A 24984-nucleotide genomic window follows, 5' to 3' on the forward strand; every position below is an offset into this window, starting at 1 on the left:
TCAGACACGACTGAGCCACTTTCATTTTTTTTTTTCTTGCAGATACCCTGCCCCCCCCCTTTTTAAAATAAAGTATTTGCCTTGTTACACATTTTTGAGGATGTACATACTGATATTTTAAAAATAAAACTTACACGACACTGTATCCTGTGATCTCTAAAGGTAGTTCAGATCTGATATTCATCATCATCTATTTTAAAAATACATGTACAACAACATTGCAAATAGCTATATTTCAGTTTTAAAAAACTTAAAAAAAATCTATATGCCATCTCCTCTTTAACAGTTGGAAAATTCATATTGTGCTTTTTTTCTTAGTCTTAGTTGAGGCCCATAGGATCTTTGGTCTTCATTGCTGCGTGCTGGATCTCTAGTTGTGGCGTGTGAACTCTTAGTTGCAGCATGTGGGATCTAGTTCCCTGACCACGGGTTAAACCTGGGCTTCCTCAGTTGTGAGTGTGGAGTCTTAGCCACTGGACCACCAGGGAAGTCCCTATATATGTATTTTAACTTCATATGATATATTTTTATGCAATTGAAAATATTTTAATTGCTCTGTCATACTTTATAGATACATATGTACTGAATAAAAAGATACATACATTTACTGAAATTTAATATTTAGTGATCTTGCCCCTAAAAGTTGTTAGGTATTCATTTTTTACTGGATTATGTTTATAAACTAATAGACATGTAGTTTATAATTGTTAAACCTCTTGTGTAGAGTTATATTGGAAATGTATTTCTTAAAATGGATGGCGTTGCTATTTTCTTTCCTTATTCATTTAGTTTATGTATCCATAAATATTAATTGCTATGCTGTAACTTCCAACAATAATTTTATGTTTCTTTTTAGATAGGAGTGCTGAGAAATCTTGGTCATATAATAAATAGATGGATACAGTGATAATTGCTATAGCATTTATCACTCAGTTCTTTCCTTTTGAATTAAATGGCAGAAATCACATAGCAGAAACTTCCTTGGTGGTCCAGTGGTTAAGACTCCTTCCAATGCAGGGATTCCGGTTCAGTCCCCAGTTGGGAAGCTAAGACCCCACATGATATGGGGCAGCTAAACCTGCGTGATGCAATAGAGGGCTTGTGTCATAACTGCTGAGCCTGAGTGCTCCAGAGGCTGCCAGTTCCAGGATTCTACTGGAATCCTGTACACTGCAGTGAAGAACCAGCGCAGCCAAAAAAAAAGAAATCACATAGCAGTGTGATAGAAGTTTGAAAGCTTAACATAATTTGTAATCCAGTCTTTAGATTTGTTGTCTTTCTGAATTTGGGGGAAATATATTAAAAAGGCTTTATCAATACTTAATGTGTAGCTAGTAGTTATACTTGTTACTTCCAGAAATAAGTGAAAATATTGAAATCTTGCTCATTATTAATTGGCCTTTGCCCATATGGTTTGTAAAATATTTTGTTTTTGTATATTTTCCTAAATTTTGGAACTGCATATTTAGCTCATGTGATCTGTAGGCAATGCTTCCACAACCCTTACTTGACAAGGCCAATCTATAGTATAGCCAGTCAGTTAAATCAGAAATATTATTGATCTGTAATAAATAGATTTTTTTTTCTGTTTTTATTTCAAATATACCTGTTAATTTTCCTCCTCATGATGACATTTTACCATAGAATTCTAGTAGAAAAATACAGCCTTGGTTTTGACCTGAATTTTTTACCTGGTTGTAATAAATGTGTGCAAATTTCAATTGTTTTTTTAAGGGGGGAGGCTTTCTTTTCGTTGTTCTCACATGATTTTTTCCCTTAGGGCAGTGCTTTTCTTGATAATAACTAAAGTAGAGATGTAAAGTCATTAAATGAAAATTTTCATCACTTCTGCTTTTCCATTTTACGTTATATTAAATAGTTATATTAAGAAAATCCTAATTTGGTCCAGAATACTATTTTTAACTATAGGTTCAATTTTAACAGAAATATATATAAAACAGGGAAAGATAGGAAACTGTAGTATAGTGCCAAAAGAGGTTCCAGATACCAGTATTTACAAATGTTCTTTTCATGAGGTTTTTAGACTCTTAATACAGTAAGTGAGAGTTGTGTCTTTTGTAAGGTGGAAGAAGTTTACTGTGAAAGTGAAGATGGGAAAGGAGATATTACATGATGCCTTTTCTACAGATGGGTTTTAAAGTAAATCAATTTTATGAAAGTGTTAAAGTGGTTGTTGTTGTTCAGTCACTAAGTCATGTCCAAACTTTTTTGCAACTCTATGGACTGCAGCACGCCAGGCTTCTCTGCCCTTCACTGTCTCCTGGAGTTTGCTCAAATTCATTGAGTCGGTGATGCCATCTGACCATCTCATCCTCTGTTGCCCCCTTTGCCTTCAACCTTACCCAGCATTACGGTCTTTTTCAGTGAGTCACCTCTTTGTGTTAGGCTGCTGAAGTATTGGAGCTTCAGCTTCAGCATCAGTTGTTTCAGTGAATATTCAGGACTGATTTCCTTTACAATTGACTGGTTTGATCTTGCTGTCCAGGGCACTCTCAGGAGTCTTCTGTAGCACCGCAGTTAAAAGCAGCAATTTTTTGGCGCTCAGCCTTCTTTATGGTCCCAAGTCTCACATCTGTATCATCTGTATATGACTACTGGAGAAACCATAACTTTGACTATACGGACCTTTGTTGGCAAAGTGATGTCTCTGCTTTTTAATATGCTGTCTAGGTTTGCATCGCTTTCCCTCCATAGAGCAAGCATCTTTTAATTTCATAGCTGCAGTTACTGTCTGCAGTTATTTTGGAGCCCAAGAAAATAAAATCTGTCACTGTTTCCATTTTTTCTCCTTCTATTTTCCATGAAGTGATAGAATTGGATGCCGTGATCTTCGTTTTTTGAATGTTGAGTTTTAAGCTAGCTTTTTCACTCTTCACTTTCATCAAGAGGCTCTTTAGTTCTTCTCTTTCTGCCATAAGGGTGGTATCCTCTGCATATCTAGGGTTATTGATATTCCTCCCAGCAATCTTGATTCCAGCTTATGCTTCATCCAGTCTGGCATTTTGCATGATGTACTCTGCATATAAGTTAAATAAGCAGGGTAACAATATACAGCCTTGTGCATATAAGTTAAAGAAGCAGGGTAACAATATACAGCCTTGACGTACTACTTTCCAAATTTGGAACCAGTCCATTATTCCGTGTCCAGTTCCAACTGCTGCTTCTTGATCTGCATACAGGTTTCTCAGGAGACAGAGAAGGTGGTCTGGTACTCCCATCTCTTTGAGAATTTTCCAGTTTATTTGATCCACAGAGTCAAAGGCTTTAGTGTAGTCAGTGAAGCAGAAATAGATGTTTTTCTTGCCGTATGCTCCAACGGATGTTGGCAGTTTAATCTCTGGTTTCTCTGCGGTTTGTAAACCCAACTTGTAGAATTTCTCAGTTCATGTACTGCTGAAGCCTTGCTTGAAGAATTTGAGCATTACCTTGCTAGTATGTGAAATGAGCGCAGTTGTACAGTAGGAGTTGATTTTCTTAAAATGATCTGTATCTGTTGGTCCCTTAGAAAGTCTTTGTGTAAAAGAAAGTCTTTTTAATGGTGTGGGTAATATATAGGTCCTTATGGATCATTAGTTTAAACTAATGTAGCCCCTTTACTGTATTTGAAAATGAGTGTAGAATTAGGAGAAAGCCTTTATTGTGGTTCAGAGTGTTTTAGTAGTCTTCCTCTTCTCTTTCACAGAATAGTCTCTTTGCCTTTGGGTTCCTGCAGTTTCATTGTGTCTCTTTACATAAAGGATGCATATTTTTTATTAATTCTGAAAAAATTTTGGTCATTATTTGGCTATTGCCTTTTCTCATTTTTTCTGGAACTAATTTTGTTAGGTATAATTAGACCATCATTTTTTTTCATGCCCTTTAATGTATATTTTATGTGTAAAAGAAAAAAGATAAAGGGCAAAAAAAAATCATTCTTGTACCATATTCTGTATAGTTTCCTCAGTTGTGTCTTCCAGTTCACTTTTATCTTCAGTTCAGTTCAGTCGCTCAGTCGTGTCCGACTCTCTGCGACCCCATGAATTGCAGCACGCCAGGCCTCTCTGTCCATCACCAACTCCCGGAGTCTACCCAAACCCATGTTCATCGAGTTGGTGATGCCATCCAACCATCTCATCCTCTGTCGTCCTCTTCTCCTCCCGCCCCCAATCCTACCCACATTAGGGTCTTTTCCAATGAGTCAACCCTTCGCATGAGGTGGCCAAAGTATTGGAGCTTCAGCTTCAACATCAGACCTTCCAATGAACACCCAGGATTGATCTCTTTTAGGATGGATTGATTGGATCTCCTTGCAGTCCAAGGGACTCTCAAGAGTCTTCTCCAACACCACAGTTCAAAAGCATCAATTCTGCGGCACTCAGCTTTCTTCACCGTCCAACTCTCACATCCATACATGACCACTGGAAAAACCATAGCCTTGACTAGACGGACTTTTGTTGGCAAAGTAATGTCTCTGCTTTTAAATATGCTATCTAGGTTGGCCATAATCTTCCTTCCAAGGAGTAAGCGTCTTTTAATTTCATGGCTGCAGTCACCATCAGCAGTGATTCTGGAGCCCAAAAAAGTAAAGTCTGACACTGTTTCCACTGTTTCCCCATCTATTTCCCATGGAGTGATGGGACCAGATGCCATGATCTTAGTTTTCTGAACGTTGAGCTTTAAGCCAACTTTTTCACTCTCCTCCTTCACCTTCATCAAGAGGCTCTTTAGTTCTTCTTCACTGTCTGCCATAAGGGTGGTGTCATCCGCATATCTGAGGTTATTGATATTTCTCCCAGCAATCTTGATTCCAGCTTGTGTTTCTTCCAACCCCGCGTTTCTCATGATGTACTCTGCATATAAGTTAAATAATCAGGGTGACAATATACAGCCTTGACGTACTCCTTTTCCTATTTGGAACCAGTCTGTTGTTCCATGTCCAGTTCTAACTGTTGCTTCCTGACCTGCATACAGGTTTCTCAAGAGACAGGTCAGGTGGTCTGGTATTCCCATCTCTTTCAGAATTTTCCACAGTTTATTGTGATCCACACAGTCAAAGGCTTTGGCATAGTCAATAAAGCAGAAATAGATGTTTTTCTGGAACTCTCTTGCTTTTTCGATGATCCAGCGGATATTGGCAGTTTGATCTCTGGTTCCTCTGCCTTTTCTAAAACCAGCTTGAACATCTGGAAGTTCACGGTTCACGTATTGCTGAAGCCTGGCTTGAAGAATTTTGAGCATTACTTTACTAGCATGTGAGATGAGTGCAATTGTGCGGTAGTTTGAGCATTCTTTGGCATTGCCTTTCTTTGGGATTGGGATGAAAACTGACCTTTTCCAGTCCTGTGGCCACTGCTGAGTTTTCCAAATTTGCTGGCATATCGAGTGCAGCACTTTCACAGCATCACCTTTGAGGATTTGAAATAGCTCAACTGGAATTCCATCACCTCCACTAGCTTTGTTCGTAGTGATGCTTTCTAAGGCCCACTTGACTTCACATTCCAGGATGTGTGGCTCTAGGTGAGTGATCACACCATCGTGATTATCTGGGTCGTGAAGATCTCTTTTGTACAGTTCTTCTGTGTATTCTTGCCACCTCTTCTTAATATCTTCTGCTTCTGTTAGGTCCATACCATTTCTGTCCTTTATTGAGCCTATCTTTGCATGAAATGTTCCTTTGGTATCTCTAATTTTCTTGAAGAGGTCTCTAGTCTTTCCCAATCTGTTATTTTCCTCTATTTGTTTGCACTGATCGCTGAGGAAGGCTTTCTTATCTCTCCTTGCTATTCTTTGGAACTCTGCATTCAGATGAGAATATCTTTCCTTTTCTCCTTTGCTTTTCGCTTCTCTTCTCTTCCCAGCTATCTGTAAGGCCTCCTCAGACAGCCATTTTGCTTTTTTGCATTTCTTTTCCATGGGGATTTTCTTGATCCCTGTCTCCTATGCAGTGTCACGAACCTCTGTCCATAGTTCATCAGGCACTTTGTCTATCAGGTCTAATCCCTTAAATCTATTTGTCACTTCCACTGTATACTCATAAGGGATTTGCTCTAGGTCATACCTGAATGGTCTAGGTCATACCTGAATGGTCTTTTATCTTCATCTATACCTAATTTGCTGTTTAGTCATTCACTTCTTTTTCTTTTTAAAAAAAATTTAAATATAATTTGTAGAACTATTGGTTCTCTTTTAAAATTTTATGTTTCTCATGATGGCTTGTTCTTTACTGTTTGTTTCCATTTCAATTTTAAGAATTTCAGAACCTTTAACATATATTTTTAATGTCTCTAATCATTTAATAGATTCTTTTATATGCTCTTATTTTCTGAAATTCTTAGATGCTAAATTTCCTGAATACTTTTGTTTCTTTTAATTGTCTTTGTGACGTGCGGTAAGCTTGGGTGGAAGATACACATGTTGGTAACTTTTGCACATTTAGCAGTCTTAACGAGATAATCATGTAGCAAAATATGTATTGCTAACAGTGTTCTAGATGATAAAGAGCAAAACAGACAAGTTTCTTATTCCTGTGGAGCTTATATTCTGGTAACTGGCTGCTTATTAGTTATTAATGATTAATGTTAAAATACAAAGATTAGCAGACCAAGACTCACAGGCCGAATCTGGCCCTCAGCCTATGGTGTATGAATTAGAGTCATGTGTGCATGTTCAGTTGGTCAGTCGCGGCTGACTCTTTGGAACCCTACTAACCGTAACCTGCCAGACTTTTCTGTCCACCGCATTTTCCAGGCAAGAATACTGGAGTGGGTTGTGAGAATATAGGATGGTTGTGAGAATTCTGAGTCTATGTAATCCACCTAGGGCTTTTCACGTGGACTCTTTACAACCTGTGAACTGTAGCCCACTAGGCTCCTCTGTCCATGGGATTCTCCAGGCACAAATACTGGAGTGGGTTGCCATGCCCTCCTCCAGGGGATCTTGCAGACCCAGGGATCGAGCCCATGTCTCTTACCATCTCTGCATTGGCAAGTGGGTTCTTTACTACTAGCACCACCTGGGAACTGAGGGTTGGAGGGGAAGGAAAATTAAAGTTTTGGGGGGCCTTTAGACTGAATTGGGGCTTCCCTCATAGCTCAGTTGGTAAAGAATCTACCTGCAATGCAGGAGACCCTGGTTTGATTCCTGGCTTGGCAAGATCCCCTGGAGAAGGGATAGACTACCCATTCCAGTACTCTGGCCTGGAGAATTCCATGGACTGTATAGTATAGTCTGTGGGGTTGCAGAGTCACACAGGACTGAGCAACTTCCACTTTCACTTTTAGACTGAATAGTAGTAGTGCTCTAATCCATGAGATAGTCATAAATGGCTCGAGCTTTACTTGTTTACACCTTTTCTCCCAATAATTTGATGTAGATTACCAAGAATACAAGTAAAATGAAAGAAAATAAAAATTATTTATTACATAAAAGTAGATGTGCCATGCATCTGAAATAATTTATATGTTGTATTTTAATTCAACAGATATCTCTAAATTTTCTGGCAGCTATAATTGTGTACTGTAGGTTTGTAACTGCGTGAGAAGATAATCTTTTACAAATTTACATCCTGTGATTCTCCTATGGGGTGACATTCCCCCTGCCCCCTACTCCCTGCAAGCTACTTTCTAAGTGTAACAGATAATATGGGCCCTTTCCTAAGGCAATTTAACAATACACTAAATGTTTTCCATGAGTTATCTGCAAAACTGGAAGTACTATTTGTTTTATTGCTGACTGTATATAGCTTTTGATAGTAACCTATTGGTAGCAGAATTAGGAAATTTAAGAATTTGTCTTGTGCAAATCTTGCTTTAATGATGAACTTTGAGTTGTCTATTGCTGTGCCTAAATACTTTCTTAAAAAGGAAATTTGAAAATGTTTTAGCACTTAATCAGAAATATGGTTGAATTTGCTAAGTGCCTGTATATTGAGTAAGATAATTTTGGGTTAACCACCTCTTCAGAGGAAGGATTAGCTTTCTACATTTACTAACATATAAAGAAATTTTTATTCCTTTGATTTTAAGATGTTATAATTTTGAGTGTTAACTTGGAATAACATAGTTTGGGTTTGTCTCTTCTTGTTAAAAATTAATATCTATAATTATATTTCCATAATTTATAGTATTTATATTTCTGCAAAATGAAGTGATGTGAAAGTCGCTCAGTCGTGCCTGACTCTTTGTGACCTCATGGACTGTAGCCTGCCAGGCTCCTCTCTCCATGGCATTCTCCAGGCAAGAATACTGGAGTGGGTAGCCATTCCTTTCTCCAGGGGATCTTCCCAACCCAGGAATTGAACCCTGATCTCCTGCATTGCAGGCAGATTCTTTACCATCTGAGCCACTAGGGAAGCCCACATTTCTGCAAATAATACTATAAAAAATTCCTTATATGCAGTGTAGTATGGGAAAGCATAGGGTTTGTCGTCAGGTCAAACTTTGTTCAAATCCATTTAACTAGTTTAGACAAGTTACTTTGCTTTCTAAGCTCAGTGATCTTTAATAACCTAGGAACAGAGTTCCCATAAAGTTTAAGTGTTACATGGTGAATAGATTTTGTTGGAGAAAAAGAACTGAAGTGGGAAATTTGAACATATTTATTCTGTCATTCAGTTCCGTAGTGTCAAGTAATTCACCTGATGTTTTAGGTAGCTTCTGAATCCCAGTCTGAAGAACGACTGAAATGTATAAAATATGCAGATTAAGTGAGATATTGAGTATAAAGTAATTACCATAATGCCTATCTATGTGTGTGTGTGTGTGTTCAGTCGGGTCTGACTCTTTGAGACCCCGTGGGCTGTAGCTCAGAAGGTTCCTCTGTCCATGGGATTATCCCAGCAAGAATACTGGAGTGGGTTGCCATTTCCTCCTCCAAGGGATCTTCCTGAACCCAGGGATCAAACCCACATCTCCTCAGTCTCCTGCATTGGTAGGCAGATGATTTACCACTGAGCCACCACCTTGGAAGCCAAATCCCATAAGTAGTCATTTATTTGTTGTAATTATCCGTGTATGGAGGGGTGAAATTAAATGGTTAGTCTATAGTGGAAACTTCTCAGAATTTTTTTGACATGTGCACACTGCTGTATGTATTTTTGGCTGTGCTGGGTCTTCATTGCTGCACAGGGCCTTTCTCTAGTTGCGGTGAGTGAGGGCCACTCTTCAATGCGGTTCACAGGCTTGTCATTGCGGTGGCTTCTCCAGTTGCCGAGCACAGGCTCTAGGCACACGGATTCGGTAGTTGCAGCACACAGGCTTGGTAGTTGCAGCACACAGGCTTAGTAGTTGCCACTGCTCTAGGGCCTGTGGCTTCAGCATTTGTGGCTCAGAGACTCATTAGCTGTGTAGTCCCCTTTTCAGCAGTATCTGTGAAACCTGGGGACTTGTTAGACATACATATTCTCTGGCTCTTTCCAAACCTACTGAATCAGAATAAACTGTAAGGGTTGGACACAGCAGTTTGTTTTACCAAACCATCTAGGTAATTCATCTAGATTTACTCTAAAATCTAAACTTGAACTGGAGATTGAGATGAATGGAAGCTGGATTTATAGTTCTAATTCACCCTTATTCATATATCCTCATTCAGATTTTGAGGTGTTTTAAGAGGCAGTCCATACTTAGTGGATGTTGAACTCCCCAGCTCATTTGTCTCCCCAGCTCTCTGACTCTTCCAGGTGTTCAGCTTAGCTTCTCAGCCTCTCATCTTCTGCAACTCCAGAAGCTGCATCTTCTGGAGACAACAGGTGTCTCGGGAAAATATGAGTCTGAGCTTAGATCTCTGAGTTTCTTGTCACTGTCACTTAATTCTTCACTGCAGGTGCTTCAAACAGTATCTTTTTTTAAAAATTTCTATATTGTCCAGCTTTTCTAGTTTTTAGAGAGTAGAGGGAAGATTTAGCCACTTACCTTATCTGTCATCACCATAGATGAAGGAGTCCAAAGTACATAGCTGTGAAAGATTAAGAAGTAAAAAAATGTCTCAAGGAGGAGAAACTGTTAAGCAGTGTGTTTAAAATAAATCTTTTTGGGATTTTGTAACATACATATGCCTAAAAACAAAAACAGTCCTGGCACAATGAACTCCTCACAAAAAGACTTTTTGGTGGGAGTTGTTTTTTGTTGTTTTTTTTTTTAGGGAATTTTTGGGTTTCTATGGAGATAAATTTATTGCCAAAGAGAAGGTTATCTTTTTATAACTATTTTCTTGTAAAAAAGTTAAATTTAAAATACTAGACTGCTATTTCAAAAATAATATAAAGGTAGATAAGAGTTACTTTTAAAATGTTATTTTGGGCAAATTATTACTAAGAACTTGGGACTTTTTTCTTAACTGCAAAGTGATGGTTATTGGTATGTTTGTATTATTATTTTCAAGTATTAAGATATGAAGACACTATCTCAGTTTCTGTGTTTATATAGAAACTTTGATGCTAAAGCCATAGTCCTTTACATACAGTGACAACTTACTGCTATATTTGTCTGTCCTGTCCTACAGGTGCATCAAGGCCTGTTACGCAGGGGAAATGTTTATATTTTGCTCTCAGGAAAGAGCTATCTTAAAATGCTCCACGCTTATCCCTTTTGTTTTTCTCGTAATTTTCTCAAATATCGTCAGTGATACTGAAATGAAAAGGAAATAATATGATAAATACCCATGTTCCTACATATTTGTGCTGTGCTTAAGGAAACATAAGTCTTACAGTTGAAATAACTCTTTAAGTCTGTGCCACTGCCACCCCTGTCCCCCTTTTCCAATAGCTGGTATATTTTTACTACTTTTTTTAATAAATGGATTTTCAAATACTTGTTGATACATTATCTTGTTTTGTCGTTTATTGACTAACATTTATGGATCTTTTTACAGTTCTATCGTCAATCTGAAATTGTTGCTACTAGTTCTGGTGATCCCTGGAAGACATGTGCAAGACGAAACAAGACTGAAAGTTTGAAACCTTTGAAAGGCAACGCAATTGGACTTAACATGTTGAGCAACAATAAGAAATTGAGGTATAGGCGCTTTACCGTACACCCCTACAGAAAAGATAAAAGGTTTGACACCAGAAACCAATTGGTCACGTTTGGTCAGTTGGCCCAACCTGTACTGTTTCTTTTCAGTGTCAGTAGAGCCCAGAGGTAGGGTGGCCCTGGTGTGTGGATTCTTTGCTTTGAATTTTGGGAATAGGATGGATTGCAGTGATTTGGTTTGGAATAAAAATATTGAAAGGAAAATTTTGGTACACGAGGACTTCATAAAATGACCTTGCTTTCAAACAGCAAAATCTTGGTCGTAATATTAAAAGTCATGTCTCCATTGGGAAATGCTTAGCAGGATCATCTCAGTGTTGTTGTTGTCAGTCACTAAGTTGTGTCTGACGCTTTGCCACCCCATGGACTACAGCTTGCCATGCAGGGAATATTCCCTGTCCTTCACCGTCTCCTGGAGTTTGCTCACACTCATGTCCATTGAGTCAATGATGCCATCCACTCATCTCATCCTCTGTTGCCCCTCTCCTCCTGCCCTCAATCTTTCCCAGCATCAGGGTCTTTTCCAGTGAGTCAGCTCCTCCCATCAAGTGGCCACAGTGTTGGAGCTTCAGCTTCAGCATCAATCCTTTCAGTGAATCTTCCAAGTTGATTTCCTTTAGGATTGACTGGTTTAATCTCCTTGCTGTCTTAGAGATTCTTATTTATATTTCCTTATTTTCCCTTGGAAGGATTCCATATATAAAACAGATAAATTCCATTTTGGTTTTGAAGAGTGCAAATATTTTTTCATAAATAGTTACCTATCTATTAATTTTGCTTGTGCAGTCCTTCATTGACCTGAAAGCTTTCATCTTAATATTAACAAATCAACTCTTAGCTTCTGATTCATGCTATTTGGATCTTCTAAAAAAATAGCTCCTCACTCTTAAGTCCTAAAGATACTTAAGTATACATAAATATCAGTCAGTTCAGTCGCTCACTCATGTCTGACTCTTTCTGACCGCATGGACTGCAGCATGCCAGGCCTCCCTGTCCATCTCCAATTCCCACAGTTTACTCAAAGTCATGTCTATTGAGTCGGTGATGCCAGCCAACCATCTCATCCTCTGTCATCCCCTTCTCCTCCCTCCTTCAATCTTTCCCAGCATCCGGGTCTTTTCCAATGAGTCAGTTCTTTGCATCAGGTGGCCAAAGTATTGGAATATCAGCTTCAGCATCAGTCCTTCCAATGAATATTCAGGACTGATTTCCTTTAGGATTGACTGGTTGGATCTCCTTGCAGTCCAAGGGACACTCAAGAGTCTTCTCCAACACCACAATTCAAAACATCAGTTCTTTGGTGCTCAGCCTTTTTACAGTCCAACTCTCACATCCATACATGACTACTGGAAAAACCATAGCTTTGACTATATGAACCTTTGTCAACAACGTGATATCTCTGCTTTTTAGTATGCTGTCTAGATTTGTCATAGCTTTTCTTCAAAGGAGCAAGCATCTTTTAATTTCATGGCTATTGCCACCATCCACAGTGATTTTGGACCCAAGAACCAAGTCTGGGCTGTTTCCCTTTCTTCCCCCATCTATTTGCCATGAAGTGATGGGAGCAGATGCCATAATCTTAATTTTTTGAATGTTGAGTTTTAAGCCAGCTTTTCACCCTCCTCTTTCACCTTCATCAAGAGTCTCTTTCATTCCTCTTTGCTTTCTGCCATTAGGGTAGTGTCTGAGGTTATTGATATTTCTCCCAGCAACCTTGATTCCACCTTGTGCTTCATCCAGCTCAGCATTTCGCTTAATGTACTCTGCATTTACATTAAATAAGCAGGGTGACAATACAGAACCTTGACATACTCCTTTGCCAATTTTGAACCACTCCATTGTTCCATGTCTGGTTCTAACTGTTACTTCTTGACCTGCATGCAAGTTTCTCAGGAGGCAGGTAAAGTGGTCTGGTATTCCCATCTCTTGAAGAATTTTCCACAGTTTGTTGTGATCCACACAGTCAAAGCTTTAGAGTAGTCAATGAAGCAGAAGTACGTGTTTTTCTGGAATTCTCTTGCTTTTTCTGTGATCCAACAGATGTTGGCAGTTTGTGATCTCTGGTTCCTCTGCCTTTTCTAAATACAGCTTGAACATCTGGAAGTTCTTGGTTCACGTACTGTTGAATCCTCAGTTCAGTCACTCAGTTGTGTCCGACTCTTTGCGACCCCATGAATTGCAGCACGCTAGGCCTCCCTGTCCATCACCAACTCCCGGAGTTTACCCAAACCCATGTCCATCAAGTCAGTGATGCCATCTAACCATCTCATCCTCTGTCGTCCCCTTCTCCTCCTGCCCCCAGTCCTTCCCAGCATTAGGGTCTTTTCCAATGAGTCAACTCTTCCCATGAGGTGGCCAGAGTATTGGAGTTTCAGCTTCAACATCAGTCCTTCCAATGAACACCCAGGACTGATCTCCTTTAGGATGGATTGATTGGGTCTCCTTGCAGTCCAAGGGACTCTATAGAGTCTTCTCCAATACCACAGTTCAAAAGCATCAATTCTTCAGCGCTCAGCTTTCTTCACCGTCCAACTCGCACATCCATACATGACCACTGGAAAAACCATAGCCTTGACTAGACGGACTTTTGTTGGCAAAGTAATGTCTCTGCTTTTCAAATGCTATCTAGGTTGGCCATAACCTTCCTTCCAAGGAGTAAGTGTCTTTTAATGGCTGCAATCACCATCAGCAGTGATTTTGGAGCCCCCAAAAATAAAGTCTGACACTGTTTCCACTATTTCCCCATCTATTTCCCATGAAGTGATGGGACCAGATGCCATGATCTTAGTTTTCTGAACGTTGAGCTTTAAGCCAACTTTTTCACTCTCCTCTTTCACTTTCATTAAGAAGCTCTCTAGTTCTTCTTCACTTTCTGCCATAAGGGTGGTGTCATCTGCATACCTAAGGTTATTGATACTTCTCCCGGCAATCTCGATTCCAGTTAGTGTTTCTTCCAGCCCAGCGTTTCTCATAATGTACTCTGCATATAAGTTAAATAAGCAGGGTGACAGTATACAGCCTTGACATACTCCTTTTCCTATTTGGAACCAGTCTGTTGTTCCATGTCCAGTTCTAACTGTTGCTTCCTGACCTGCATACAGGTTTCTCAAGAGACAGGTCAGGTGGTCTGGTATTCCCATCTCTTTGAGAAGTTTCCACAGTTTATTGTGATCCACACAGTCAAAGGCTTTGGCATAGTCAATAAAGCAGAAACAGATGTTTTTCTGGAACTCTCGTGCTTTTTCGATGATCCAGCGGATATTGGCAATTTGATCTCTGGTTCCTCTGCCTTTTCTAAAACCAGCTTGAACATCTGGAAGTTCATGGTTCATGTATTGCTGAAGCCTGGCTTGGAGAATTTCTAGCATTACTTTACTAGCGTGTGAGATGAGTGCAATTGTGCGGTAGTTTGAGCATTCTTTGGCATTGCCTTTCTTTGGGATTGGGATGAAAACTGACCTTTTCCAGTCCTGTGGCCACTGCTGAGTTTTCCAAATTTGCTGGCATATCGAGTGCAGCACTTTCACAGCATCATCTTTCAGGATTTGAAATAGCTCAACTGAAATTCCATCACCTCCACTAGCTTTGTTCATAGTGATGCTTTCTAAGGCCCCCTTGACTTCACATTCCAGGATGTCTGGCTCTAGGTGAGTGATCACACCATCGTGATTATCTGGGTCGTGAAGATCTTTTTTGTACAGTTCTTCTGTGTATTCTTGCCACCTCTTCTTAATATCTTCTGCTTCTATTAAATCCTTACCATTTCTGTCCTTTATCGAGCCGATCTTTGCATGAAATGTTCCCTCGGTATCTCTGATTTTCCTGAAGAGATCTCAAGTCTTTCCCAATCTGTTGTTTTCCTCTATTTCTTTTCATTGATTGCTGAGGAAGGCTTTCTTATCTCTCCTTGCTATTCTTTGAACTCTGCATTCAGATGGGAATATCTTTCCCTTTCTCCTTTGCTTTTTACTTCTCTTCTCTTCCCAGCTATCTGTAAGGCCTCCTCAGATAGCCATTTTGCTTTTTTGCATTTCTTGCATTTCTTTTCCATGGGGATCGGGTTGAAGCCTAGCTTGAAGGATTTTTAGCCTTACTTTGCTAGTATGTGAAATGAGCAGAGTTGTATGGTAGTTTGAGCATTCTTTGGCATTGCCCTTTTTTGGGATCAAAATAAAACTGACCTTTTCCAGTCCTGTGGCCACTGCTGCGTTTTCCAAATTTGCTGGCATGTTGAGTGCAGCACTTTCACAGCATCATCTTTTAGGATTTGAAATAGCTCAACTGGAATTCCATCACCTCCACTAGCTTTGTTCATAGTAATGCTTCCTTACGCCCACTTGACTTTTACACTCCTGGATGTCTGGCTCTAGGTGAGTGATTACACCATCATACTTATCTTGGTTATTCAGTTCAGTTCAGTTCAGTCCAGTCGCTCAGTCGTGTCTGACTCTTTGCGACCCCATGAATTGCAGCACACCAGGCCTCTCTGTCCATCACCAACTCCCGGAGTCTACCCAAACCCATGTCCATCAAGTCAGTGATGCCATCCAACCATCTCATCCTCTGTCGTCCCCTTTTCCTCCTGCCCCCATTCCTACCCAACATTAGGGTCTTTTCCAGTGAGTCACCTCTTTGCATGAGGTGGCCAAAGTATTGGAGTTTCAGCTTCAACGTTAGTCCTTCCAATGAACACCCAGGATTGATCTCCTTTAGGATGGATTGATTGGATCTCCTTGCAGTCCAAGGGACTCTCAAGAGTCTTCTCCAACACCACAGTTCAAACACATCAATTCTGTGGCGCTCAGCTTTCTTCACCGTCCAACTTGGCTATTAAGATCTCTTTTGTTCAGTTCTTCTATGTATTGTTGCCATGTCTTCTTAGTCTTAATCTCTTCTGCTTCTGTTAGGTCCTTACCATTTCTGTCGTTTATTGTACCCATCTTCTCATGAAATGTTCCTTTGGTATCTCTAATTTTCTTGAAAAGATCTCTGGTCTTTCTCATTCTATTGTTTTCCTCTATTTCTTTGCATTGTTCACTTAATAACTCTTTCTTCTCTCTCCTTGCTATTTGTTGGAACTCTGCATTCAGTTGGGTATAACTTTTCCTTCATTTTTTGCCTTTTTCTTCTCCTTTCTCATCTATTTGTAAGGCCTCCTCAGAAAACCGTCTTGTCTTCTTGCATTTCTTTTTTGTGGGCATGATTTTGGTCACCACAGCATTACTAACCTCCGTCCATGGTTCTTCAGGCCCTCTATCAGAGCTGATCTGTTGAATCTGTTTGTCACTTCCACTGTATAATCATAAGGGATTTGACTTAGGTCATACCTGAATGACCTAATGGTTTTCTCTACTTTAAGTCTGAATTTTGCAATAAGGAACTCATGATCTGAGCCATAGTCAGCTCCAGATCTTGTTTTTGCTGAGTATATAGAGTTTTTCCGTCTTTGGCTACAAAGAGTAAAATCAGTCTGATTTCAGTATTGACCATCTCGTGATGTCCATGTGTACAGTCTTCTGTTGTGTTGTTTGAAGAGTATGTTTGCTATGACCAATGTATTCTCTTGGCAGAACTCTCAATGAGGGACTCCTTTTATTTTCTTTTATTTTCCTTAAGATTTCTTATTCCACTTTTCTTCTAGATATAATTCATCTTTCCTAGTTGTTGTCATAGTGAACCACTATTACTGATATGGTTGGTCTGTTGCATATCCCAGAAATAGGATTGAAATCACTGTTTTATTTTTACTTTCTCAGTTTATTGACAACTGAGAAACATAAACGCTAAATAATTTTCAAGTCAGTGGAGAGTCAAAAGTAGAATTTAGCACTTTAATTTTTTTTATAATTAACACTTAGTATTATTTTGGCACATAAGAAAGCTTTATATATTCATAGTATATAGTTTAAAAGCTTTTTTCCCCCCAATGGATATTCCTAAATAGAGAATAAGAAGAAATATATATGGATTAATTTACAGGAAATATTACAGTGTGAAACATAAGTTTAGGATTCCTCATTTCTGTTCTAATGTTTTACTCTTTACCTTCTTTAATAAACTGGATTGGAAACATTTTGGAGACAAATTCAGAAAGTGGAAACTATTGCAAAACTTAACATGGACAGTGGGTTTATGTATGAAAAAGTTCTTATAAGTGTTAGTTTTTTGTGTGTGTCCTTAGATTTTAAAGGATGTATTTTTGTTATGTATATGTAATTTTCCCCTGTTTAATTTATTCGTTTCTTGACTCTGCAGTGAAAACACACAAAATGTGTCATTGTGTCCTGGAACTGTAAGACGTTTTCCTCATGCTAATCCACAGATAGCAATAGTAAAAACAGCAGCCCAAAGGTAAGGATTCTAATTACCATTGTTTAGTATATATACTTATCATCCTCTTTAATAAGAGTTGATCACTGCCTTTTTTTAAGAAAAAACCTTTTTTTCTTACTTTCTAGAACTTCACTGTGTTTCCATTGTCTCTAAAGAGATACTCCTGTTTCTGATATAATTCATGCCCTACAATTTTATTATTTTATATCTACTTTTAAATAGATTGCAGTCTGTAAATAGAGACATTTTAAGTAAAAGCCATTCTATTGGATTATGTTCCTGTTAAATTAAGCTGGTTTTACATTTGACAGAGAAGTCTTCAGCTGGTAGTTTAGTTCTGATGAGTGAAACTATAGTTATTACTTTACTTTCTTTGTAATATTTATAAGATTTCATTGTATGAAAGTAAATCACATTGTTAGTTTTAAATGAGAAATTTTTGTGTTTTCATAAATACGACTGTTCTCATTGATCATGAAAGTACTACTTGAATCTTGAAATAATGCAAGTAATAGTGTAGTAGTTGATGTTCTTAAATGCTTTTGAGGTTTTTCATAACCATTTTTGGATGGTGATGAAGTTTCAGTTGAATTTCAGTTCTTAGTCAATTTCAGCTGACAAAAAAATTTTTAGGCTTCAACAATTACAAAATAATTTCTCTCTTTATTTCTTGCATTTTGAATAGTTGCATTAAATTTTTATAGCTAGTAAAATTTAAAGTTTTTTTTTTTAAAGGTTTTTTAATATGTGCTAGATGTTCTTTTTAAAATATGTACTAGAAGTTTTTCTTCAGTTTTTAGACTTGATCTAGACTGTTCTTCATTGAGAAAATGTGTCCTGACTCTTACTCTTGCTGTATTTGCTATAACATAGAGTTTCAACTTAAAAACCGTAAATTTTTCTCATACTTGAGCACAATAAGAAAATCTTTTCTTTGCTTAAATATATTATTTTTCATAGTTTTTAATTAAAATGTTTTAAGAAATTCAGCTGAAAAGATGGACAAATTACTATACATACCAAAAAACTGACTTGCCTTACAAATCAAGCTCTGTGGCCTACACGTAGCATAACATGAGAAGAACCAATAAAAGAAAAGTAATTAAGGGGAAGAAAGAAGTTTAGAAGGATAGACACACTGGTTCTCATATGCTAATCACATCAATATAATTCATCACTGAGAAAAATCTGTCTACTTTCTATTCTGAAAATGTGGCATAATTTGAAATACTAATTTATAATCAAGTGATGTATTCTACAACCAAAATTATTACAGATTTAGAAGTTATCTATTAGTTTAGAATTATTTACACTTTGCCTTATTCTCCCCATCTCGCCTTTCTTCATTGGTAATGTTAAAAATTGATTTCAGTTTGGGAATTGGCTTGTGTTTTTTTTATTCTATGTCATGGCACCTTTTATACCTTGCCATGTATAAGGTATACATTGCCTTATACATTAAGCCTCTGTATAAAAGATTAGTTTCTGTTAATAGGAGTGGTATTTATTAGTAAAATAATGTCTCTTAGAAAAATAAAAAACCTGATTTAATTTGTCTTTAAAAAACAATCCTGAGTGAAAATACAGAGTGAAGAACAAGTAGGGGCATTAAGGAAAACTGAAGTGTCATGTCTACAGGACAGATTCTCCTTATGTTTGTCTCTCATAGAATAAATATTTCTTAGTGCTACTGCAGTGTGACTGTCATTAAAAAGATTTTGACATTCAAACACCAGTCATTGAGAGTTTTCCCAGTTTCCTTCCTTCAAAAGTTTTGAGTGATTTTATGCTACATACCTATGGCTAGGTGGATAAAGAATCCACCTGCAACGCAGGAGACACAGGAGACGCAGGTTCATTCCCTGGGTCAGGAAGAGCCCCTGGAGGAGGAAATGGCAACCCACTCCAGTATTCTTGCCTGGAGAATCCCATGGACAGAGGAGCCTGGCGGGCTGGAGTCCCAAGGGTTGCAAAGAGTGGAACACAACTAAGCATGCAGGATGCTGCATACATGTACCTACATACATAGGTGCAGAGTAGTCAAAGATGAGGATGACAGTGTTTTCCTGGAAGCTCAAGTTTGGTTAGGGTAGAAGACAGAGTAACAAGTAAACAAATGTTTACCTGGTGAGCACAGTGTAGCAATATACAAAGTATGTGTAGTACTATTTATAGCAGTGAAAAATTCACGAAGGAAGTATTAAAGAAGCTTTTGAGTTTTTCAGCTAGAAGAGAACACTCGGGTAGGAACCACATCTTCAATGGGCATGAAAAAAGCCTTCACCCAAGATGAGAGCTACCAAACTTTTGGTTTTAATTAGTGTAGTGTTGGCACAATTGTCAGGCCTCAGATGTGTAAAAGCACACTGGCTTTTACGGTTTCACCTAATTTTTCTTATTTTCTCACCTCTGCATTTGAAATTAAAGGCAGTGTCACTAGTTGGTAATTCACACACATAATCCATGCCTCCTGGGGTGAGTGATATAACTTGTCTTATAAATCAGACCTGCATTTTGAATAATTTGTAAGATATTGAAATAAGTACACCACACCTTTTTAATCTAAAAGAAAGGAGTGTTAAAGTATCAGATCAGATTAGCTACTATTTGGAGGATACTATGGGTGCAGTCTGGTTACTGCCATTCCAAATGTTAATTCATATTTAAAAGATAGGTTGTTTATATACTAGTAGTGATGGAGATAGTATAGAAAAAAATGAAATGCAGGAAATTAAAAATCTTTATAACTGTACCATCTCCACTCCTCACTTTAACATTTATTGATTTATGTTTTATTTACATTTTCACCTTTTTTTTTTTTTTTTTTTAATTAAGGCTAGGTAGAAAGACTTAAAAGGACCCTAGGGGAACATGAATGTTTACAAAAGCATATATAATTCATAAGTGGGAAAATGGGCTCCTGGAATAAGCAAGATTTTATTATTAATGAAAAGTACCTCTTTGACCAAATTGAAGTCCAAAATCAAGTCATAGATACCAGAATCAATCAGCTTTTTTTCTTTTTAAATTTTAAGAGCAGAAATAGTCCAAAAAGAACATGAAGTCAACAGTTTTACGAGTCTTACATTACCAATAATGGCTTTCTGTCTCATTTTTTAAAAGCTTCATTCCTTTTATTCTTTCTTTCTCTCTTTCTTTCAATATATAAGCTCTTCTAGGGCAAGGCTTGATAATAAACACATACTGAGGTGAGGAGTACTGGAAAACTACCATAACTCATAAGTTAAATAGTTTTGGGGTTTTCTTTTCTTCCTGACTCCTTTGGTTTATTGGAAAGAACCAAGCCCATTTCTTCTGTATTTGCTGTGTCTTCTGCCTCTTTCTTTTACTGTCTGTGGTACTAAACTCTTTAACGACAGTGAGAACTCTGGGCACACGGTGTAGAGTAGGAAATGACTAGATTAGGTATTAATGCCTAAATTTTGGTTTTCATTTTACTTTTCCTAAAAATGTAACACCATAAGAAATAAATATATAAGGATAGAGAGATTGAGCTTTGATGTTTATATTTTGTTTCACTTTAATAGGTTTATGATAGATAATTTTCCTTGATTTTTCTGTCATTTGTCCAATATTAATTTATCTTATACAGATTATCACATTTTTTAAATAACAGAAGTAAAATTTCAAATATGGTATTCATGTAAGTTTGTAATAATTCATTTTCTTATCATTAAAATTTTTTTTAAAGAGATAAGTGTTTCTTTTCAATGTTGTTTATGTAAAACCAACTTACCATATTCTTTTTTCTTAATTTGCCAGGACTGAATGGATATTTTACTTGTATGCTTCACATGATAGGAATTCAGGAGTTAATATGGGGACTCATTAGAGATTTTTGTTAACTATGTTTTGCTTGCAGTTCTGAATATTTAGTTTTCTTTGTAAAAGAAATAATTGTAGAATGTGACTCTTATTCTAAATTGGGGGTTTTATAAAATCCCTTGAGTAATTGATGTTGATAGCTTTTTAAATTTTCCATGAACTGTAGAAAAGGGTGGACCTTTTATACGTTGGACTTTTGATTAGAGGCCATGATTTTAAGTCCAAGGATTTTTTCTAGTGTCCCCAGCCATATAGTGTATTTGCATTTAATATAAAGCTTTTGTGGAAAAGTTTCAACCTTAAATTTATATTTTATTTTTTTTTGCTCAGAAGCAAATACAGTTGGACTTCTGTATCTGGAGGTTGCACATCTGTGGATACAACCAACCACAGATAAAAAATATTCAAGGAAAAAAATTCCAGAAAGTTCCAAAAACCAAAACTTGAATTTGCTGGTGCTTGCAACTGTTTATATAACATTTACATTGTATTAGGTACTATAAGTAATTTAGAAATGATTTGCTATATATGGGAGGAAATACCATACACTTTTATATAAGGGACAGGAGCACCCACTGTTTTGGTATCTGCATGGGGTCCTAGAGTCCATCCCATACAGATAACCAAGGGACAACTATAATCACACCTGGTAACAGGATTGGGACCTCTAAAACTTGTCTAGCTTTTGCAAAATTGTATTGTTCCTTGGAGACTATTGCTGTAACCACTCTAAATAACACATGTCCTCAAATGTTGTATCGTTAAATAAAGCTCTTTCAAGAATTTTTTGATCTTTATACATCCTTTTTTCTTCTTTAAATATGTTTAGATATAAATTAATTTCTGTACTGACAAAAGTTGATAACCAATTTACATATCTGACAGGATTGAAAGCACTAGTATATAACATATGTGATGTGTTTAAAACAAGTAAATCATAGTTTTGCCTTATTGACTGCACTTTACTGAAACTACAGTGATATATCAAAAATGAGGTCTTGCCTCTTACATTTTTTTTCTTTTTCATGTTTTAAGCAGTCTGGACCAAAAGGAAAGGTAAGCTTAATATTGATGAAATTAGAGCATGGATACAACAATAAAATCATATTATTTATATGCTTTGAAAAATACCCACTGAAGTAGAGTTCATCATTAAGCTTATTATTTAATAAAAGGGAACATTAATAGCACAACATGATATTTGACTTACATGAGTAATATTGCACGGTAATTCTCAACATACATTTTTCCATGAATGATTATTATATATTTATACTGATGTGTAACTACTTTAAATAAAGTATTTTAGGATCTTAGTAGTAAAATTATTTTCAGTTACATTATATAAATATTTCTTGTTGTATTTTATGATAATATTTTTGCTAAATGCTTTATTAGAGTGAGGTGAAAAATTGAGTAGAATACCTTAAGCTTGGAGTTAAAACTCTATTCTGACCCAAAAATTTGTGACAGAATTTTATGATCCTTCTTTGTTCCCTTTGTAATAATTCTAGCAGACACATCATCCTTTAGCAGAAATGTTGAATAATGTAATGTAAATAACATAGAAACAAGTTTTTAAGAACACATTTCTTTTGAATAGTGGAATGATTGTAGTTGTTTTGAAACAAGTACCCTTAAGAATAGCTCTCTCCTCAGTGTGTTTATGTGGAAATTTTTGTGCATGTGCGTATCTTTTTTTCTTGCTTCCCTGAATCTCAGGAACCTTTTATGAATTCTCCCCTCCCAAAACAGGTAAACAACCCTTGTATTAAGCCAGTACTTTTGTGTCATTGGTGATGGTCAAAAGAAGGGACTTTCTATAATTTGATTTAATTGTGTGACTTTGACTCTATAATTTTGTTTAATGGTGTAGAGGAAGCAAAGAGGACAACTTACAGTATTCTATAGAATGCTCTATATTCCATCTTACTTCATGCACACCAAGTTTCTGAACTGTAAAGGTGATTCTGTCAGCAAAAGACTTAGGCATATTATTTTATAATTATGAAATACCTCACAGTTCTTACATGTTTTAAATGAATGGGTTGTGCAGATATTTTATTACCTACCTCCTGGAAAAGAAAATTTATTTTTCTGTTTCTCTTTGAGTAAATTATTACTTCTTGTCAGATGTAGATTTTATGTCTTTTAAATTTTTAACTCATAAGTGACTCATTTTGGAGGGAAGACCATTAATAAGATGTTTTTAATAAAATTGCTGAAGAATATATGTTAGATAACTATACAGTCACACATGAACCAGACTGTTGTTTTATAGAAATAAACATTCTTTCCTGTGTGTTATAGTAGATAAAATGCAGGTATTGTTACATTATCAGAATAGTATAGAGCTTAGATTATTCTCTTTCTCCCAATAGCCTTGGAGGGTTAAACTGATTTTTTTCCCCACTCTTTTGGCTTCTTGGGCATATTTCTGTTGTGGAAATTTATTCACTGATACATTCAGCAAATATTGTAGTGACTCCATGTGCCAAGGCACTCTTCTAGGAGCAGACAGAAATCCCTACCCTCTTGGAGCTTATATTCTTGTTGGAACTGGAATAGGAATCAAAAGGTATAGAATTAAGTAGCCAGCATTACCAGTAGGCATATAACTTACTCTAAATTGATAATAATGATATTTGCCCAATTTTGAAGGACATTTGTGAAGAACAAATGAGATAATTATTTGAAAGTGACATATATTCTGTAAAGTTTGCAATATCTGTAATAGATACTGAAATTCTTTGTCTTTTGTACCAACATTACTGTCACGGACTAGCATAAAGCAGCAGATATTTATAAAATACATAAATACACTGGAGTGCTTTATTTAGCACCTTTTTTACTGTTAAGTTCAATTTAGCCCATTAATCCTTTGGATTCTTACCTAAATTATTTTATCTTTGTCAGAGTTAAACTGAGAAAGTTTCTGTCAGTAGATTTTACTCTGGGACTTTTTTTTCACATAAACCTTTTCCCCTCCCTTCTTATAAGCAAAGTCACATCTTTTTTTCTGACCTTTGAAGACTGATAGAAAATCTTTTATCTTTATCCCTTAACATATGAAGGACTACAAATCTCTGAACTAAATGATTGCTTTACAAGAGGATAGCTTATCTAATAAACTTATCTAAAAGATAGGGAGTTGTGGAAGGTTAAACTACATACTGGGCACAATGAGGTATATTTTGGGTTTAAAACCAAGCTGGAAAAAATAATAAACAATGATTTGGTCTAGAGCTTTCAAACTTAAAAAATTGCTGCCATTTTTCTTTGTTGTGAGTGACATTGGCGACTTTAGTGACTTCTTTCCTGACTCTTGGACAGTGGGTTATGAATACAGTGTACGTGCTGGCACCAGCAACATGAAATACTTAGTCTGGTTTTAGAACTTTTTTCCCCCTCTATAAATAGACTGTTGACCCATTATGAAATGAGCATGTAGTAATTTCAAAAGTTTTAAAAATATTTTATTATAAATAGTATGTTCATATTGTACAGAATTTTGAAATAACAGAAAGGTACAAAGGTGAAAAGAATGTAGTAAAAGAATATATATGAAACACTAGACTTGTTTCGAAGAAGGCAATGGTACCCCACTCCAGTACTTTTGCCTGGAAAATCCCATGGACAGAGGAGCCTGGTAGGCTACAGTCCATGGGGTCGCTAAGAGTCGGACACGACTGAGCGACTTCACTTTCACTTTTCCCTTTCATGCACTGGAGAAAGAAATGGCAACCCACTCCAGTACTTTTGCCTGGAAAATCCCATG

General features: G+C 37.0%; 1 protein-coding gene across 41 annotated transcripts in view; it reads left to right on the forward strand.

Annotated features, from left to right (window-relative positions):
* Positions 1-24984, forward strand: part of SENP6 (SUMO specific peptidase 6) — a 136445-nt gene that overhangs the window by 38434 nt on the left and 73027 nt on the right. For 19 of the 41 annotated variants that reach the window (XR_014065735.1, XR_014065731.1, XR_014065730.1 and 16 more), the window contains 2 exons: positions 10867-11009; positions 17283-17378. Coding sequence is in view for 18 of the 41 variants with exons in the window: in XM_081530796.1 (XP_081386922.1) it covers positions 10867-11009; positions 17283-17378 (239 nt within the window). In the remaining 23 variants the exon portion in view is untranslated. Of the gene's footprint in view, positions 1-10866; positions 11010-17282; positions 17405-22241; positions 22263-24984 lie in introns of all 41 variants that reach the window. The other 22 variants (XR_014065729.1, XM_081530795.1, XM_081530798.1 and 19 more) reach the window with 3 other exon arrangements.

The sequence above is a fragment of the Giraffa tippelskirchi genome, chromosome 9 (assembly GCF_054371585.1).
Source record: "Giraffa tippelskirchi isolate mGirTip1 chromosome 9, T2T-mGirTip1v1.2.pri, whole genome shotgun sequence".
Lineage (NCBI taxonomy): Eukaryota > Metazoa > Chordata > Mammalia > Artiodactyla > Giraffidae > Giraffa > Giraffa tippelskirchi.